Source organism: Cricetulus griseus, assembly GCF_003668045.3.
Source record: "Cricetulus griseus strain 17A/GY chromosome 1 unlocalized genomic scaffold, alternate assembly CriGri-PICRH-1.0 chr1_0, whole genome shotgun sequence".
In the NCBI taxonomy this organism is placed as follows: Eukaryota; Metazoa; Chordata; class Mammalia; order Rodentia; family Cricetidae; genus Cricetulus; species Cricetulus griseus.
Genome location: NW_023276806.1, coordinates 187,253,782 through 187,274,808, shown reverse-complemented (window position 1 = coordinate 187,274,808; position 21,027 = coordinate 187,253,782). Strand labels below are relative to the sequence as shown.

At 38.0% G+C, this 21,027-nt stretch overlaps 1 protein-coding gene across 1 annotated transcript in view; it reads right to left on the bottom strand.

The window, feature by feature from the left end:
- The window catches only part of Abcb1 (ATP binding cassette subfamily B member 1), a 72,517-nt gene extending 66,143 nt beyond the window's left edge, over nucleotides 1-6,374 (bottom strand). Inside the window, exons 1-3 of the mRNA NM_001243988.1 lie at nucleotides 6,279-6,374; nucleotides 5,748-5,818; nucleotides 2,466-2,514 (exon numbers count right to left, since the gene is read on the bottom strand). Of these exons, the coding sequence (NP_001230917.1) occupies nucleotides 2,466-2,514; nucleotides 5,748-5,812 (114 nt within the window). The 5' untranslated portion in view covers nucleotides 5,813-5,818; nucleotides 6,279-6,374. The remainder of the gene's footprint in view (nucleotides 1-2,465; nucleotides 2,515-5,747; nucleotides 5,819-6,278) is intronic.
- Nucleotides 6,375-21,027: the final 14,653 nt, after the last annotated feature.

Sequence of the window (21,027 nt, the reverse complement as noted above, 5' to 3'; positions counted from 1 at the left end):
GTAGGTAAATCTGGGGACTTGTGTCTGATTTCTTTTGAAGCTGACTCCATGTGACTTTTGTCATTACTGATTTTGCTTAGCATTCTTTTGCTATAATAAATCTTAGCTGCAGCTTTTCAGAAAGGTGGTGTCATGACCAATGAGGTTCATCCACATGGAATTATTGCTAATTGAGTACAATACCCAATCTTAGCTGTGAGTACGATAACATACTGACTTTTGAGTCACCCTAGTAAGTCATTAGCCTCAGAGTTCTTTGAATTCCCAATACATGGTTTATTCTTACCTAGAAACTACTAATAAAGCATTGCAGTAGTATAGAATTTTATCCTAAAACCTTCAACTTATATCCCTATGTTTATAGATTTTATATAGAGGTTAGGGTCCAGTTTTCTACATCAACTCTTTGGGACAAGAGAAAGACACATGTAAAGACTAATTTTGGTTGTCTAGTTGACATATCCGAGAAGAGGAACCAAATTGTAGACTGCCTCTGTCAGACTGGCCTATGGCCATATCTGTAAGGCAATGTCTTGATTGCTAAGTGATATAGGAAGACTCATCCCACTGTGAGAGGCACCATCCCTAGACAGGTGGGCCTGGGCTGTATAAGAAAAGCATGTGATCTAGGAGCAAGCCAGTAAGCAACTTTCCACCATGGCCTCTGCTTCAAGCTCCTATCATGTCTTCCCTAAGTGATGAACTATCACCTGAAATAGGAAATAAATCCGTTCTCTATATGTTGCTTTTTATCAGTGTAACTAGAACAACACCTAAGAAGTACAGCTTCTTAGAATACTTAGAATACTTTCCCCTCATCCCCACCTTACTAGATATTTGGGGACAAGAAAATGTTTAAGGATTAAATGAGTTTGCATGGGAAGTAATTATAACAATGTCTGGTACATACTTGTGAGATTAGTATTACTTTACATTCAAACTTTATATTTGTGTACATGTGTCTCTCTGTGTATCTATTTCCCTCTTTCTCTCTCTCTTAGTGTGGCTTGAATTCAATATTGATAGCACTAACTCCATATAGTAGTTAGGGTACATTTTCTGAAATATGAAAATCTCAAGGCTTTAAAAAATTATAACATATAAAGCACAATAAGTAAACTACAGGAATAAAGATGCAACTTTCTGGTAGTGTATGCTTAGCATTCACGAAAGTCCTGAGTGGATTCCTGGCACCAAAACAGAGCAAACAGGACAACAACAAGAACCCAAACAATAAGACAGAACTATGCTGATATCAAATAGCTACATAAATTAAATTTCAAGGATGAATCCAACTTTAATATAAGTTTCCTCCTATGCAAGAGTAGAAGAACGAAATCTTTAAAAAGAACAAAATCTAAAACAAAAAGCTGTCATTTGGTCATTCAAGAATTATGTCTGTGATGACCTGTGACCTGTGGACAGGAGGATCATGGATTCAAAGTCATACTCAAATACACAGGGAGTTAAAGACCAAGATACTTGAGGTCTTGTCTCAAAATAAAACCACTAGCAATAATAATGACAAGGGCAAAAAGAGGAGTGGAGATGTGCAGCAAAAGGAACCATATAAGGACAGACATAAGCAGAGGATGACTTAGATGGCATAAGACAATCAACCTTCAGTTCAAGTCATGAAACTGTTTTCCTACCTAAATCTATTTTTACATTGATGTACAAAGATACACTTTACATGGCACTTTTCCAGTCCTCCACACTTCACAACATGTCTAGTGTAGAATGGATGAATTATAAAGAGAGTGCTGCAATACTCAATTGGTTGAGCATTCTCCCAGGTTCTGGTGCCTGGACAGTTCATATAAATTTGCATGGACCCTTAGAAAAAAGGAAGTGTTTAAGGAAATAGAGATCAATAAAGAGAAAAAAAGCCACAGCTGTATAATTCCTGTCATATTCCAAGTGAGTTTTTTTTTTTTAAAGTTTCCAAACAACTAGCATGCAACCAGAAAACTAAATAGTTACATAATTTGTTTGAGTTCTACACTTTCAGCTGTCCACGACAGAATAGTGGCATATGCTAAATCATAGTAATAAATAATCCATTACTGCCTTTTATTGCTGTAAGTATTTGGGACTTTGACCCTGCCAGGTTGTAAGGAGCATTAAAAATGTCATGCAATGTACCCATCTCCCATACCCAGATGAAAGAGATCATGACAAGGAAAGATGCCTATGGAGGCCATAGGTCACAGAGACTGAACTTAAAAGAATATGGAATTAGCAGGAGGGTGTGCCTGCTAATTCACATAGGGCATTTACTTAGTCACAATTCATATGTCAAATTATAAACAGCCTTCTTTGAAAATAGGAGAACTGTAATCTAGCTTTATCTCCCCTTTACTGTAGTCTCCATGGAAATACTGAACAGATGAATTATCTCTTTTCTGGGGGACAGAAGGAGGAGTTAAATTTGAAAATATTGTAGTGAGAAATTTAAAACTCACCATTGTAAACACACTGACCACTGGTTTCTTCTCTTTCTTCTCCTTTTTACTGGAAATATAGCAGAATAATTACACAAAACTTTTAAAAATTATACAAAACCTTATAATTACTAAATCAATTTATAGAGTTTTTGTTAAATGACAAGACAAAATTCATGCCTATATTAGTCAATAAAAGCATAATAGTATGACACTTGTGAGATTTAAATGTAAATATGTTTGCATATATCTTCGAAATCTACCAGTGTGGTTATTGGTAAGAATTTAGATTTTTTATGTAAATATATTCTTTGTACCTTAGACATTTCTTAGTTTTCCATGATGTGCACACACACACATACACATGCTTTTTACAATAAGAAAAACACACACTAAAAGGAATGTTTTGTTTTATTCCAATTACAAAACTACTTATGCTTTTAGTATTGATTATCTTGATTGTTATCTGAGTAATTGCAGTGAAAAGCATCTTATCTATAGACTGAATATTATTCTTTCCTAATTGAGCAAAGTGACGATCAGATGCTGAACACACTAGCCTAAGAAACAGAATAATTAAATCACCCTAGGAGGAAATCTAATTGTGAAAGGTTATCTGCAGCACTAAGTGAACCATCATAGAAAGAAATACAATCTAGAAAAGATGCTCTGTAAACAGTCAAAAAGCTGTCCTTAGACATAATGGGTCAAATCTTATTTTGAACCCAGATTCAAATGACTCACTCACCCATTGTACTGTACGTACACTTAGGATGTAAAAGCAAACTAACCACAACAAGTCTCACTGTTCCTGCATAGAAACACTATTAGAACAGAAAGCCTTCCTTTTACATGCATTTTTAAATCCAAAAGGTGAATTTGACTTCTTTCTTCTTTTGACTAAATAGCGTTTAAAACAATCAACATTCAATACCTTTCACAGTCATTCGGCACTTTATTTTCAGACGCTCATGGAATTTGGATGTGGTTAATTTGTCTAGACTGGTTGGACATCAACCCTTAGCATCCCAGGCACACATGGCGTGCCTGGCTTTTTAAATATGGGTTTTGTGGCTAGAACTCAAGTCCCTGTGCTTGTATGGCAAGCAGTTTACAGACGGAACCATTTTCCCAGTGTTTAAGAAGAAAACCTTTCTAAAGGAAAAGGTCAGAGGTTATTTGCATTTGGCTTGATATTTGATAAACAATGGGCATACTATACACAAACATCTTCAGGTTTGTTCCACGCCATTCTCAGTCCAGACCCATGCAGTATCCCGAAAGTCAGGATGAAAAGATAACATTAACCATAAGTGGCAGAGTTTTAGCTCTCAGTTTTTTATGCTCCCATTCTCTAAAACAGATGCTATTTGGAGATGCTACACTAATATCACAGGCACTAAGTAAACACTCCCCACACAGTTTGTAAACAATTCTGAGGAAGGCAAACTTTATCTTTCTTTAGGGAATGAGAAAACTGCAGAAGAGTGAAGTTCCACAGTGGGAACAAACCCCAAGATTTAGACTTACAGTTATAGAATGAGCTCTGTGCCTTCCCAGACTTTTAAGGCATTGTGTGGCTTGAAAATTACGTTTGCTCCAATTCTCAGCCCTACTAGATTATTCTCTACCCCCATCAGCACAAATAGTCTTTACAGAAGTATCAAACATCATTTTAGAGTACTTGCATAGCATGCTCTGGGCTTTGGTTTTGAACAACAATACCGTGAAACAAACAAACAACAACAACAACAAAAAACCCAACAATTCATTTTTTTGTGAAGAATGTTACAAATGCCTATGATCCAGTACTATTATTAGTACTGTCATTTTCTGTCAACAAAACTAAATGATCTTTACGTCCTTGTGTTATAAAATTTAAGTATTGAGAACAGGTTAAAATTAGTGGTAATGAGCAGCTCTGTGTCTAAGTGCTCGTGGATGTACAGTTCTTTAAACAATTCTCTGTGGAGCCCTGGCTGTCCTGGAACTCTGTAGACCAGGCTTGTCTCAAACTCAGTGCTGGGATGAAAGGCATGCACCACCATGTCTGGCAAACTATTTTTTAAGGCAAAAATTAGGCAACCTTACTTCTACTATGTGTCTTCCTTGTTTATATTATAAAGGTTTTATTATTGAAATATGAAATAAACATGAAAATGTAAAGGTTAGTATATAATTCACCTAGATTCATAAATTACTAATATTTGACAATATTTATCCATACAAAGAATATGTGTTATCAGTTGTTACCATTCTGTAAAACTATTAAGCTACAAATATTATAATATTCATATATATCATTATCCTACCTAAGAAATTTAACCTTGATGTTGAGATTATTTAAAATCCAACCCACCAAGTTCTCAAGTGTGCTTTCTGTCTTCTTTACTACTCTGATTTAGTCAGAGCTCACACAACACATTTGCTGGCCATTTTTCTTTAGTATCTCTTAATCTAGAATCCCCTTTTGTTGTGACACTGGCTTTTCTCATGGGACAGAAGTGTCCTGTGGTTGTAAGCACTCCAGACTGAGACCAGATGGAGGTGTGTAGTGAGCAATGGTATTTAGAAACCAGGTATGTCACTAGGAGTGCTGACTTCTACTCTCCCTTCTGGTAGACTGAAATGAATTATAAAGTTGTAAATCAACACACTTCGATGTGCTCGGTGGCTTCAACAAGTAAGCAAGTTATTGGTCTCAGATGTTATCTGATGACATTCTAACTTGTTGGTTAATAGAAGCTCGAGATCTGTTTGGTTAATACATAGTCATAGGAATGTTAGGAGCGCTAACAATAAGGGTAGTATGGGGGTCTGAAGACTGCCTATGTTAATTTGTAAGATGTAGACCTGAAACATTGAAGTTCTAATCAGTTAATCAGCCTTTGTAGAATTTTGAATGCAAGATATGACTTCTTTCTTTCTATACTAATACAACCATTTTATATAGAAACAGCTATTGAGAGTTACACAAAATGTAATTTTTGCCTCTCTTCCATCTGCCACAAACAGGAATTATCTACAGAGTGCTTTATCAGAAGCAAGACAAACAGAAGCTGGACGACAGCAGAGAGCCCAGGCTGCATACCGGTCAGGTGCATGAACAATCAACAGTGCTCATAAAGCCGAAGTTATAAAACTAAAAGGATGTGAGCAACGGCTGATCTAGAGGCTGAACAGGAGCCTCGTTCTGTCACACACATCTGACTGATAAAATAACAAACACTCGTCATTTAGTGCAGCGCTGGAGGCTACAAACTACAAGACCCGTTAAGTGTGAAAGTGAAACGATCCCCCTACCTCTTTCTGCCCATCTTCAAGAAGTTCTTGTCTTTTCTTCCGCTAAAGTCCTCTTCAAACTCCATCACGACCTGGGGAGAAACCACAGTCGTCAGCCAAATGCATGGCCGCAGGGCCCGGAGTCTAGGCTGACCTTACTGCCCCGCAGAGCCCAGCGGTGAGGAGTCCCGCCCTGGTGCTCACAGGGTCAGGCCTGGAGAGAACTCACCCCGGGGATCCCGGGAGCTCCTGGGTCACCCACGTGGACCTGAGCTGGGCTCTGGATCCTGCTGCTCTGCCCCGCCCTGCGCCGCCCCGCCCTGCGGGTTCCACTTGGCCCCAGCGTGCTGCTCCAGAGGCCCGCGGCTCGGGGCAGCGGATCCACCGCGGGGGCTGGAGCCGCCGACAACACCGGTTCGGGGGCTCCGGGAGGGACCTAGGCTGTGGCCACTTGGTCCCCACAGATTTCCGAGGCCCTGGCCCCCCCGATCAGGCTCGGGCATCCCGAGCAGCGGACCCCTCCTGGGAAAAGCCCACTTCCCACGTCTCTACCTCCGCTTTCCTTCGCAAAGTCCGCCCAGTCGTAGAATTGGGAAGAAGCGATTCCGAGTTTAGCGGGCCTGGGGAGATGGGAGCAGGCTCCTGGAACCGCTGCTTGACTGCACCTGGGCTTTCTGAGGACAGTGGACTACACTGGTGTGCTCAACCTACGCCAGGCATAGTCCCACCCAGTCAGTCAGCTTGACCAAGAGGTTAACCAGCTCCCGGCCCAGCTTGACTCATGCATGGATTATTGCAGGAGCAATTGCGAAACAGGTTGTATTTCTAGACAAATGTTAAACAAATGTGCATGCAGTCTTGTTTCCTCTCACAAAGGTCGAGTTGATGAACTCACATCCCCGCCATCATCAGATACTTACTTGTAAGGGTCGCTTCTCTACACAGTCACCCAAGCGTCAATATATAGAGCTGGTGTATGAGATCTGCACTTGGCCTTCTGCTCGTGGCAAACTTAAAGGACACATTCCATGCATTGCATCTAATAGCCAATTAAACAATGCAGACCCTGCCTCGTCAATAAATTTCCCTTCCTTGACGAGAACCCCTGTGCAGGAGCTTTCTTTAGTATATTTCATAGTTTCTCAGGTATATCGGCCTATCTCTTTTATTTAAAAAATAATAAAATAGAACAGAAATAAAGAGGACTATTTCCAGTAGATAAATGGATCATTCCGGTGTAAAAGTGGTATTAAAAGAATATGCAATATTTTGAACTTTTAGCTATCAAATCTATGTCCATGTTCCTCCCAGGACATTTGAAATACAGTTCAATTTGGATTATTAAATATAACTTAAACACATTACTTTAGTTGCTATTTGTTCTGCGTTTACATTTTATATTCTTCCTGAGACTTTCTTCAAACTGACCAGAAGTAAATACAGCCTTCCAATTCAAATTCACAAAACCATTTTAAATCCTCTGGAGTGTTTTATTCTCTTGTAAGACATAAGGAAATGGATTGTTTTTAACCTCTAATTTGCATTATTTGACTTAAACTCGTTGCCTCTTGACTTGCTGTATTAAGAAAAAAAAAAATCCTGCCATTGTTTCTGCGGAGTGTGAAAGTGTAACTTCTTCCCTTAATATATTTCAGAGTCATTTTCCTCCTTTCCCAAAAATATCCCTGCTTTGACTCTTTTGGAAGGGTACATGTAACTTTTTTTTGTTTTGTTTTGTTTTAAAGCTAATATTGTTATAGACTTTTTAATAGGTCACTATTTTTTTGTTCGTTTTGGTTTGGGTTTGTTCATTTGTTTGTTTTTGTCAAGGGAAGATTGTTTTCCAGTTTTCTAATTGGCCATGTTCATGTACAGCACTGGTAGTCTACCTGGGGCAAATGTATGTCCTCATTTTCATCCTAAGCATCTCTAGTCTTGTTTATATGTTCCTTTACTCTTCCAACTTTACTTTTCCAACTCTAGAGGTTGCATTTCTCCTATATTTATTTGGTCCTTGAAGGAACAATAGTGACTATCATTTCTTAAGCATTGGTCATACATATATGACAAACTGCACCAAACACTTCAAAAGGATAAACTCATTTAATCCTCACAAGAACTAATGAAGTTATGATTATTTTTATTCTTAGTTCCCAGCAGGGAAAATGGGTCTACATTATTTGTCAAAAACCGCATAGCTGGTAAGCATCAGACCCAGGACTTGAAAGTGTCATAAAAACTTCTTTCTTTCCTTCCTTATTTTTTGGGTTGTGGATGGGCAGTATCTCAATATGTATTTCCAGACTGGTCTTGAACTTTCAATATCCCAGCTTTAGGCTCTGGAATGTTTGAATTACAGACTTGCACCACCACACTGTCACCCTTAACCACTCTACACTCTAGAATATGACTATAGTATGTTACTACCCTGCCTTTTTGAGTCTCATGAAACTTTTCACCTTATGAATCAACTTTGGGAATACTGCAATGCCCCCCCCCCGCCCCCAACTATATTCCACCTAAGAATTTATTAGGTTTTAAGGCCTGTAACAGAGTATTTATTCTCTCTGCGCTTCTACCTCACCTCCTTAGACCATCTCTCCAGCACGTCTATGCTTGTTTCATTCCAACCAATTCACTGCACAGCTCTGGTGACTTGCTATTGTTTTTTTTTCTCTTTTCTACTCTGTTTTACTACATATAAATCTCTCTGTGTTGAAGGCTTGGACCTAATGCAGTAGGATTTAGAGGCTGGGCTTTGGGGAAGTGGTTGGATCATGGAGCGCTGACCTAAAGGATGGATTGATTCACTGAAAGGATTCCTACTCTGATGCAATATCAGGATTTAACTGAAATTTAGAAGGTGGGACTTAGCTCCAGGGAGGTCTTTGGTGGTCTGTCCTCAGAAATTATGTTTTTCTACTTCTCCCTTCACTGCTCCCCCTTGTTTCCTAACTGCCATGATGTTAACAGCTGTGCTGTACCACATAATCCCAGCCATGATGCCCTACTTCAGCCTGGCCTGTGGACTGACACCTCAGACATGAATCAAAACAAACCATTTCTCCTGTGAACATTTCTCCGGGATATTTCATCACAGTGATGTAAAACTAACACGTGTTCTCCTAAGATTTCTAATTACTCAAGCTCTTCTTGTAAATTGTGTCTCCCAGATTTCTATAAGAATTAATTTCCTCCTCTTCTCCTAGTTTTTCTATTTATCTACTTGGAGTCCAAATTTAATATAATCTGAAAGAGGACCAAATTCACCTTGATGAACTTAGTTGACTTGAGACAGAAAGACTATTACAGGAGCCCAGTGCAAAACAAATGATTCACTTGTGGTAACAATAAAGGATTCACAATATTACAGTGTCCACCCATTTATGTGTAACTGATTTTTATGTGTGAAAGATGTATGACAATTTAAGTGACAAGGACATTGAATGACTGTATCCAAATTCACATTGCCACCAGATTGCTATCTAAAACCCTGCATTAGAAAACTCCAAACTCTTGGCTGTCCAAGCTTTCTCAGTGGGCAAAGGCACTTTCCATCAAGGCTGACGACATGAGTGGAATTCCCCAGAACATATATGATAGACGAAGAGGACAGCTGCTGCATGTTGTCCTCTGACCTCTGTATGCATGCTCACAAACAAACAAACAATTTTTAGTTAAAAATGTAAACTTGTAAATTTGGTAATTTCCAAAGAGGTTGTCCTGCTATCATTTAGCCTATAACAGTCACAACTCAAGTAAAATGGTTTTTAAAATAAAGGAGGTAAATTTAAAATTAAATGATTTATTAATGTACTCTAAGCAGAGATGGTTTCCACCCTTCAGCTACTCCTAATTAGTTTTGCTTTTAATTTGATAAATACCAGTATTTTGCCTGAGGATAGGTGTTTTGTTATTTGTGACTCACATATAGATTACATATCGTCTTAGCTGGGTGGCATTGGTGCATGCCTTTAATCCCAGCACTCAGGAGGCAGAGGCAGAAGGATCTCTGGGAGTTTGAAGACAGCCAGAGCTCCACAGAGAAATTCTGTCTCGAACAACAATAAACAAACAAAAGATTACATGTCTTCCTATTAAAAATACCATGTGGTGAGGGTATGATATTAGCAACAGCTTATTGAAGTTGGACTAGTAGGTTAGTTACATGCATTGTCTTTAGGGTGCTTTGGGGATTCTTTTACCACCAAACATCTCCTCCTAAGATCCTCTAATGTTACCTTTCAAACTCCATTAGAAAATCATCCCCGTGAGGAAGGCACTGTCTTCTAAGCTTACTATAAGAATTTAGGAGACTGATAGAACAAAGGAGTAAGCTTGGGCAGAGGTGAGAATGAAGTGGGCTGAGGAAGGCCTAATTCTACTTTCCTCACTTATTGCTGAATAGCTGAGGACAAGTTACTCAGCCTCTCAACCCATGGATTTCAACACTGTGAAAACAGAGACAAGACAAGATCTGTGGCTCAAAGAAACAAATAGTATAAGGCATGTTATTAGCTGCACCTCCTAACAAAGATGGCCAATGGCTAGACACTAAGGCAAAAGTAAAACTTAAAAACTCAAGCATAAAGTTGTAATGACTGAAAGGGTTAGGGAAGGATACTCAAAGTAAATATGATATGGAAATAATTATAATTTATATAATGTCATAATTATAACACTTATAATTATGATTATAAATGTTTCATATACATAAATGCAAAAGTCTTTTAATTTAAATGCAGCAATAAGCTGAAATACATATTCATTCAAAATATTACAGAAGAGCTGTTTTAATATGTAAAGAAACTCTCAAATGGATGAGAATAATACAAAAGTTCAGATATAAGTGGAAAAAATACAACATAGGCAATGCATATAAAAGAGGAAATAGCACACGAGAAACTAAGAAGTGGAATACTGAAATATCCATGACAGCTACAAAGACACACGAAGCACAAATGTATTTTGGAAAAGTGCAGCTGTAAAATATTCATAAGAGTAAAGTAAAATAAGGAGGTATCAAGATGAATAAAGAAGCAATGTGGTCATATATATCTTAAATATATTTGATGCATTAATTCAATTTTGGAAAATATATCTTAAGTGATCGAAAGTAAATGATTTAGAATAAGGCATAGATATATCCATTTCTACCTTATTTTCTTCTGATAAAAAAATGAGAAATAGGATAAATATTTAACCACATATGCATGGCTGAGATTATAATGATAGTCTTTCTTTTTTAAAACTCTGTTTTTTTGTTTTTTGTTTTTTGTTTTTTGTTTTTTTTTTTTTGGTTTTCCGAGACAGGGTTTCTCGGTGTAGCTTTGGAGCCTATCCTGGCACTCGCTCTGGAGACCAGGCTGGCCTGGAACTCACAGAGATCCGCCTGCCTCTGCCTCCTGAGTGCTGGGATTAAAGGCATGTGCCACCAATGCCTAGCTTAAACTCTATTCTTTTATTATGTATGTGTGTGAGTATATGTTGTCTGCGGAAGAGAGCACATGTACACGGAAGCCAGAAGGCACTTGTGTTGTTGGTTTTCTCTTAGGAAGTTTACAGAGGCTCTGGGGACTGACCTCATGCTGCCAGGCTGCCATGGCAAGTGCCCTGACATGTTGGACCATCATCTTGCCTTTCTGTGACACATCCTCTTAAAGGAGTAGGAATAAAAAAAAAAAATACCTGTAGAGTTTGTAATAACATGGGACAAGACCCACGTTGCCAGGGTAAGAGCAAGGGGGAGATTGTGACAGCATAGTTAATATTAACCATGGAAAGCAAGTCAGTCACTGCAAAACTAGAAATAAATACACTAAAACATTAAAGTTTTTTCTGTTTAGTGGTGGAAGTTAGATGATGCTTTTAAAATTTAAACTTCTTGTGTTTTGAATTTTTCTGTGTTAAAAGTGTGTTTTTCAATGTGGAAATGGTAAAAAAATGATTTTTTAATAAACACATGAAAAAGGCAGAATGCCAGAATCCTAGCCATTGCTTCTCAGTGCATTTTGCTTATTATTAAGAATCAGTTGTATTTGGGGGAGTCCAAAACTAACAGCCTATACTAAAACAAATGACACTGAGAAATCCTTAAAATTTTTCTTAGTTTTTTCATAAATGTGAAAATTTTCCTTATCGCATTTCCAATAAAAGGAAGGGAAAAGAGAAAAATAAAACAAAACTATATACGCACTTGAAATAGGATGACCAAGGTAGCCAGATGCTCACTGTTTCCCCATCAACTGCTTGTATAACTTGGATACATTTTTCCCCCTAACAGCTGATTTCCTTTCAATCTCAAAGACTTAAGGAGAAGATCAAAGACCTGAATGTAACTTCCCAAAGTGAACAATGGATATATCTACTTGAAGAAGATAAAAGTAAGGAAGGCAATTAAGGACTTAATATCATACTTTGGAAAAGTTTAAGTTCCTAGAAGTTGGAATTGTATCTCTTTTATGCTGAATGTAATCACAGCACAAGTAATTAAGGGAACCCAGAGACTAAATTTCATTAATGACATTATTTTATATTTTAAGATAAATCCAAGCAAACTGATGGACTTTAGCAGAGGATTCATTTCCTTATTGATCCCTCACTTAAAATAACTGATTACTATATAGTGGGCACTTTGTTAGATGCAGATGACATAAACAGGTACAAATCCCCTTAGGCTCTGTTTGTGGGGTGAGGAACTTAAGGCTGAAAAATCATTAGGGTAATGTTAGCACATGGGCCAAGTGTTTGGTTTTTGCTTTTACAAATTAAACTGAACTTATTCATCTATGGACCAATATCCATTTCAGAGTAAATACTCAAGGGAATTCTGTGCCTGTTGATTCAGAGTCTACACACCTTCAGTTGAGTGATGCCAATAGCAAAACTTCCCTTTGAGTAAATCTTCCTAAAAAGTTAGAAACAAGAAACAGTCCAGCATGCTAGTAGACAATATGAACATCAACATGAAACTGAATTCAAGAGGCCTTGGTCTTTGGATGTGTCAAACTCCTTGGTTCCATTGACCCTTACCCCTTAGTTTCTAGAGAAGTTGAGGCAACTAGCAAGAGAGCGGGTAAAGTTATGGCTATCTAATACCAGAAAACTTATTTTTCTTGAGTCTCAAATTCTTTACTTATAAAATAACTTAATGAATGAGAAGCAGTTGTTTAGTATTTGAATGGTTAAATTGGAAGGTTGTTACTTGTGTTGTTACCATTCTTACTGTACTAGTGAGTGATTAAGAGTTTCGATTCAAAAATGAGATATGAACTGGGTAGGAGGTAAACTCAAGATCAAGAGAACTCAAATTCAGCTGGGCAAGGTGGTGGCACACGCTTTCAATCCTAGCACTCAGGAGGCAGAGGCAGGCGGATCTCTGTGAGTTCCAGGCCAGCCTGGTCCACAGAGCTAGTTTCAGGACAGCCAAGACTACACAGTGAAACCCTGCCTCAAAAATATTTAAAAAAATATTTTCAAAGCCAGACTGGGATGCATAGCAGGGCCATGTTTCAAAAATCATGATAAATATTACCAATACTTTTCTTACCCCCTTAGCAATTTTTTTTCTCAAGATGACTCCTAAAGGGACTTTCCTCAGATACTCAGATACAATTACCATTCAGTCGTAGCAATGCTAGTGTATATCCATTTCATTCTTATCTTAGTTTACAGCCAAACCTTTTACCCTGACATCAGCACTAAGAAATTCCTGATGTAAATATAATATTATCTTTAAAGGTTTTTTACTCTTGGCAGCATTCATAAAAGCATCATTTCCTGTTTAGTTTTTTTCAATTGCTTTATGATTCATGAACTTTGAACTTGCCTAATCTCAATTGAACTTTCTCTTGAGAACAAGGTTAAATCAGTTCATTCATACTTTTCCAGTTTTTAAATTATTTCAGATGATATATCTACTTAAGATATCCTTCCTTAAGTAAAAAGTATCATTCTAATACATGGATTCATTTTTGGTTACATCTCATTTTGCAATTGAAATGTGTTAGTAGATACTTTTCTGAAAGAGCTTATATGAGGACTTCACTCATTCACTCAACAATGTTAACAACTGAGTACCTCCTAGGTTTTATATGCTGTCCTAGAGTGCATGATATATAAAGACAAGCAAAGGAAAACATCTGCTTGGGTAGAATTTGTTTCTGCATCTAGGCAGTGAGACTAGAGGTTAATAAGTGATTCAGTGTGTTCAAAGGTAGCAAGTGCTCTGGGACAAATGGAAAGGGGCAGGGAAAGGTAGGGTAGAGTAGGGAAGGGTAGGTAGGGAAATATGCCAAAGTTAAATAGTATGGTCACTGAATAGGAGACCTCACTGAAGAAGCGGCCTTTAACCATGATAGGCAAGAGCTGGGGATAGTTGAGTGGTGCAGTTAACAGTTTAGAAATCTTCAAAAAGGAAGACTTTTAACCTTTTTTAACATGGTTTCTGCTATGAAATGTTTCTCATACACCAGTGCTTCTAGATGTTTGGGCTTGGGAAGAACATAGAGGTCATCTCATGCAATCCTGAATTCCACAGTCTCTGAAATGCTAAAGAACCAGTGCCAGACAATCAGGTAGGAAGGCATCCATGTTAACAACATAGGTTTTCTGACGTGCAGTTCTAATGGTCAGATGTCAACCTGGCAAGCATAGGATATGTGTTGGAGGGCCAGGGCAGGGCCGTTTTTCAGCTGCTTCCTTTTCACATCAAGTTTCTCTCATCTTGACTTGTGCCAGCGACCGGCTAAGCCAGTCCATTTTCCTTGTCACTCCTCTGGATCCCCTAGGAAGGCTGTCAGTATGAGGAGACTATAAAGCAGACAACCTAGTTGCCCTTCTAGTGTCCTCCCTCACCCCATGTACCTAGGCATCCAAGTCTGGTCAGAAGTTTATTTTAATGTACAATATTTGAAAAAGAGTGAAGGAAATTTTGCTCATTACCAGTTGCATTTTTAGTCTAGTGATAAATTATCTGAAAATATACAAAATAATATTAACATAGAAATTGAAGGATGAATGATGCTAACTATAGTACTCTAAAATAAATTATATAACTTATAATTTATCCTGGGACTTTCTTGAGGTCATGGACAAATTCTGATCCTTATCTTTCCAAGAGGGGGATTCTGTAATTCTGCCAAGTATTTGGGTGTGAACTCTCTATTGTTTGGCATATGACTTTGTTGCTATTGTGGTCCCACTTACCTCACATCAAACTGCAGTATGTTTATTTAGGAAGAAGCTTTATTATACAGTTGATATTTTATCATGTTGTTTGTTCCTTTTATTTTACTTGACCACTACATATTACAATCAGACAGTTCTCACCAAACCTGGCATGTTGTCTTTAGAGTCAACTTTTTCTTATTCTCTGTCAACCTTATTGTTGTTAAAAAAATACAATGTACAATTTATGATGCATGGTGCTGAGCGATGCCTTAGTCAGCAGTGCTTGGGCAAGCATGAGGACTTGAGTTTGATCCCTACATTCATGTAAGGAAGTTAAGTGCAAGTGGACACCTATCATGCCTGGATAGAGGAGGTGAAGACAAGAAGACCTATTGGGGTTGGTGGCCAGTTGATCAAGTTGAATTGGTAAGCTTCAGTTTCTGTGACTCAGTCTTGGGAAGTAAGTCAGAGAACAATTTAGGAAAACACTCAACACTGACCTCTAGATCCTACATTTATGCACATACATGTACCCCCTGACCTCTGAATTCCACACATATGCACACACACTGCCACTTGCACACATGGCCACATGTATGCATATGCACACCTCTTCCACACAAAGTTATATGGTAGCAATTGCTGCTTGGTTGGCATAATGGCACTCACATTGAACCTACCCAAAGAGGCCTCTTGATTGTCCCCCAAACTGTGCTTCCCTTTCAGCATGCACCTATAAGCACATGACACCATCATCTATCTGGTGTCAGGATCCTTGATGCCTCTTTCTCCTTCCTCTGTACATCTGATTAGAGCCCATTATCCTTTAAAATATTGGCAGTAATTATCCTGATCATTATAACCATCATGCTCTTTTGGGCTACTTTAAGAATATCATTGCCAGAGATGGTGACATATGCCTATAATTCCAGCATGTAGGAGATAGAGGCAGGAGGATCTGGAGTTCCAGCCCAGCCTGAACTACACAGTGAAATCCAGTCTTGAAACAGAAAAACCACAATACTACTTTCTCTATATCCCTTTAGTCTGCTAATTCTTTCTCTACACAATAGTGGAAGTTATTTATAATGTACATACAATATCATATCATGCTCCTTGAACAGTGACTCCTTGTTCCCAGGTTAAATTCCAAAGCCCTATGTGATCTACCTTCTCCTTGGTTCTCTAGCCTCAGTCCATTTCTCCCCTTCTTTCAAGATCCAGCCAAATCACTGGAGTTTTGCTGTGTACCCTGCTGTTGCTATCTTCTCTCCTGATACCATGTTTCTCTTCTTTCCTGTTACTCAGTACATGCACTCTGTACACACACACACACACACACACACACACACACAGAGAGAGAGAGAGAGAGAGAGAGAGAGAGAGAGAGAGAGAGACAGACAGACAGACAGACAGACAGACATAGACATACAGACAGACACACAGATATACACACAGACATACACACACACACACACACACACACAGAGACAGACACACAGACATACACACACACAGAGACATAGACACCAGACAGACAGACAGACAGACAGAAACACACACACACACACACACACACACACACACACACACACACACACGGGGTGGGGGGTGTTGTACCCTTGACCTTATCAACTGGTTAATAGGAATTCATTCTTTAGGCTTTGTTTAAAAGCCACTTCTCTAGGGAAGTTTACCCTGTACTCAAATAGATTTGGTCCAACGGATAGATATCAATTCACAATGTAATGCTGACTTCTCTCTTCTATTATGTTTATCACAAATTGCATTTCTGTCACTACAAAATGCATCTTTCCTATTGAATTATGGGTTTTATAAGGGCAGACTGTTTCTGTTTTATTCATTTCTGTTTTTCAGCACCTGAAGCATATAGTAGGAACTCGTTAAGTATTTCCCAAATTAAGGAATGGCTTACCTGCTGTAATGAGTCTCCTCTTGTTTTCCTTCCACTATATCCTACTGGTCACCTAGTTTTTCAGTCATCCTTCTGCACTTTAGAATAATATTACAGGGACTTAGTGGGAGAACATGATCACTACCATTTAACATTCTCAAAAGATGCTTTTTTGAGAACAGAAATAAAATAATATACCATAGCTTTTTTTAATGTTTAAAGCACATCTATATTCTTTGGTTTGCATCTTTTTATATGTTGTGAAAAATAAGAAATGATATTTAATGAAGGAATTTCTTTCAGTTTATAACTTTATAAAACATTTTAATTTTTGCATAGTATGCTACAGGTGATTCCCTCAACACAGATGTAAGAACTTTATAACTTCAAATTTTTAACATGTATTCATTAGCTAATTGTATTGAACATTCTAATAAGTCTTTAAGTTTTTTGGAGATGGGGTTTCTTTGTGTAACCCTGGCTGTCATAGTCTCTCTGTAGACTATGCTAGCCTGAACTCAGAGATCCACCTGCCTCTGCTTCCTGAGTTCTGGTACTAAAGGAACATGCAACCAAGCCAGTCTGTAAGTCTTTGTTCTCAGAGGAGTTTCTACTACACTGGAGAAAGAATGTAAAAATGGTAATAATATTGACAGTTAAGTTGAATATTTTCTTAATTTAATCTTGACACCAATTGTGACTTTTTTATTTTAAAGAAGGAATTAAGATCCTGAGATGATTGAAATCTAATAAAATATCACAAAAATTGTAAACTCTGCAACCCATATCTTTAGTTACTTTTTAATGTTTCCTCAGGTTCCAAATCAGAGTTGAGATTTTTATTTGTAACATAGTACTAAGTGCAGAACCATCTGGAGTCTGAATTTCTCCTTTTGACATTGTCCTCAAACCATTAAAGATTCATTTAAATGCATCTATATTTGTGGTGCTTTGAATGAAAATGGTCCCCATGGGCTCATAGGGAGTGGGTGTAGCCTTGCTGAAAGAAGTATGTACAGGGCTTTGAGGATTCAGAAACTCAAGCCAGGCCTAGGAGCTCACTGTCTCTTCCTTCGGCCTGCCAGTCTGGATGTAGAACTCTCAGCTACCTTTCCAGAACCATGTCTACCTGCATGCCACCATGCTTCCTGCCGTGGTGATAATGGATGAAACCTCTGAACTGTAAGCCAGCTCCAATGAAATCTTTTCCTTTATAAGAGTTGCTGTGGTCATGGTATCTTTTCATAGCAATAAAACCCTAACTAAGACAATATCATAGTTTGAAGTGTATCACTTTGTTGTTGGAAAAAACTTTAACTTTTATTCATCAACATGCCAAGGAAAGATACTCAATATCATGAAGACTTCAAACCATCCCAAAAAGCCGCTGCTATTCTTCAAGGTAAAATTTGGCCTACCACAATTAATAAACTATTGTATAGTAAAATAATTTGGTGAGCAGGTTTCTAAGTTAGTTACTGATGACTCAATACTCCAGGTGGCCTTGGGGCCTGGTAAAACAGGCAATTAAATCCAGAAAGGTGTTGTCCTAGTTTATAAAAGTAATGTGTAATTACTAGCAGTCTGGAGTGAGGGCATGGACCTTAGTCTAGTGTTGTGAAGTCTCATGTAGTCATTGATGTTCTGTGGAATATGATGATTCATGATTTGAAGTATTCTAGTTCAGTAGAGTGCCTACCTAAAGACACACCAAGACTTACAGAGCCAGTGGAAATATATGTATAATATTACATGTATATTTGGTGGAAAATCACATGTCCTATCTTGTTGCATAGTGGGCAAACACTTGCTGCCATGGGCACAAAGGTACTGTGGGTAAGGGCACATCTCACATAAATGAGTCTCCAGGACATACTAAATATACAGAAAAACAACTAAGCTTTTGAGGCCAATCAGTTCAGAATCTGTTTGACTTTGACCTCCCTTAGATTATTTTTTTCACTATTTGAACATATACTGATCATGTGTGTTTGCTCCTGGCAATCATATGTTGTAAAACGTTCTGAGTAATTTCCATTCTGATCCATTATCTATAGGTTTAACAATAAACTGTCTGAGGACAGTCTCAATCCTGGTTTACCTGGCAAACTTTACCTTAGCTCTTTGGAATAGAAAAACAACTTCTTTCAATGGAATCGATGCCCTGTAAATTTCAAAAATTTATGCTTTATCTTTTATCTTGGCCCTTTGGCAGTTTATCTTTCAGAAATGGCTAGATTGGGTTAGCGAATCCTTATTATTTTAAACATTTCATGCCTCAGACATACAAACTATTTCCCTCGTAAAGCCAGCATCTACAAAAAGGAAATTACCAGTGTAGAAATGTTCCTTCTTTTCTATGATCCTGTGAAAATTTCATTTCTATAAGTTTATCCCTGAGTTCATGATAAAATTTAATATCTTTTTTTCTTAGTTTATTCCTAGTTTTCTTAGTTTATGGCATTTTGAAGTTCATGAGTGACCTTACATCACAAAATATCAGGCTAAAGATATTCAAGGTATTTGAGTAAGCAGAGTGTTGCAATCAACCATAAAACATACTAAGATGTATTTAGACTCAGCTTTTTTGTCTTTCTATTTTTATTTGTTTCTTATCTATCCCAATGTAACTCTAACACTGTAACTTGATAACAAAAGAAGCTGAGTACCCTGTCCAGTTTTATAATCCTCAAAAGTCTATGCATACAGTGCAGGTCCTCATGCACTGGCTGAATTAAGCTGTGCAGTATGTCTAGTTGACGGAAAGGTAGCAGAGGCCTAGGGATTAAGTAGGTAAATATGAAGTTTTTCTAGAACAATCTACATTATTGGACTCCTTGCCTGTTATCTCAGTCCCTTCTCATTGAAAACTAAGCCTTACTTAGACTACTAGAAGGACAAGTCTGGCCATGGAATATTTCAGTGGTGCCTAGGTAGTACTCTGAACTCATTTATATGATACATACTGGCTCCAGAATTTTGGTTTCCATTTCCTGCTTCTGGGGTAGGGTCCCTGAGAGCCAGGGAAATAAAACAGAAATTAGCATGTGGGCCAACCTATACATAAGCTTGATTACATCTCTTTTTGCAAGCCCTTCCTTGCTTAGTATGCTGTTCCAGAACCTTAAAGGAAGGACAGAGAGGCCACCATGTGGCTTAGCATCATGCTATATCTCCCAAACAGCACTCCCTTACCTTAAAACCTTAAGGTTTTAAAATAACCAACAAAATTGTAATTTACCCTATACAGGAGACAAAGAAGCAAGTGCCTCAGTGTTATCTATTTGTCCCACTAAAGTTCCAATATACTCTCTGCTTCTTTGCTAATGTTGGTTGTGCTCTTTGCTTGAAGTGGTGTTTTTCTTATGTTCACAGGCAGCCATTCTACTCAAGAAATCCTTCTTCCTTTTTACCCTCCTATGGTACCCATCTAGAACCAATAATGCCCTCTTTCCATTTAAGTATACCATGTATGTGAAGAAATGATGCATATACTTGTTCGTTTTTTTGTTTGTTTGTTTGTTTTGTTTTTTTAAACAGGGTGTCAGCTAAAGATGACCTTGAATTTATGGTCCTTCTGGCTCTACTTTCTGAGTCAATGCTGGAAGCATGCTCCCACACCTGGCTTATGAATACTGAGCCCATGGCTTTAGGCATGCTAGGCAGGCATGCACTCTACCAAACTGGCCACATCCCTACCCCATCAGTGTTTTTAAATTATTGATGTCAGTGTCTACCAAAACTTTGGTGCATGAAAGTGTTTTATTCATGTTTGCAACCACAATACAATATATGCATTGTGATTAGTAGATGAAATAAAAGAGGTAAAAGAAAATCAAGCTTCATTTCATTGATTTAAGTAAAATAACTGGCTGGGCGTTGGCAGCGCACGCCTTTAATCCCAGCACTCGGGAGGCAGAGACAGGCAGATCTCTGTGAGTTCGAGGCCAGTCTGGTCTCTAGAGCGAGTGCCAGGATAGGCTCCAAAGCCACAGTGAAACCCTGTCTCAAAAAAAGCCAAAAGAAAAAAGAAAAAAAGAAAAATAACTGAACACCTTTTATGTGTCAAGTATATTTACTACATTTGTGAACAAGGCAGGAATTATTCTCTGAAGGAGTTGATATATGAGGGAGTAAAGATAAAAGGTAAATAAATACATGTAAAAAAATATTGAGGTGGAGATAAGTGCTATGGAGACAAAGCAATAAAAGAAA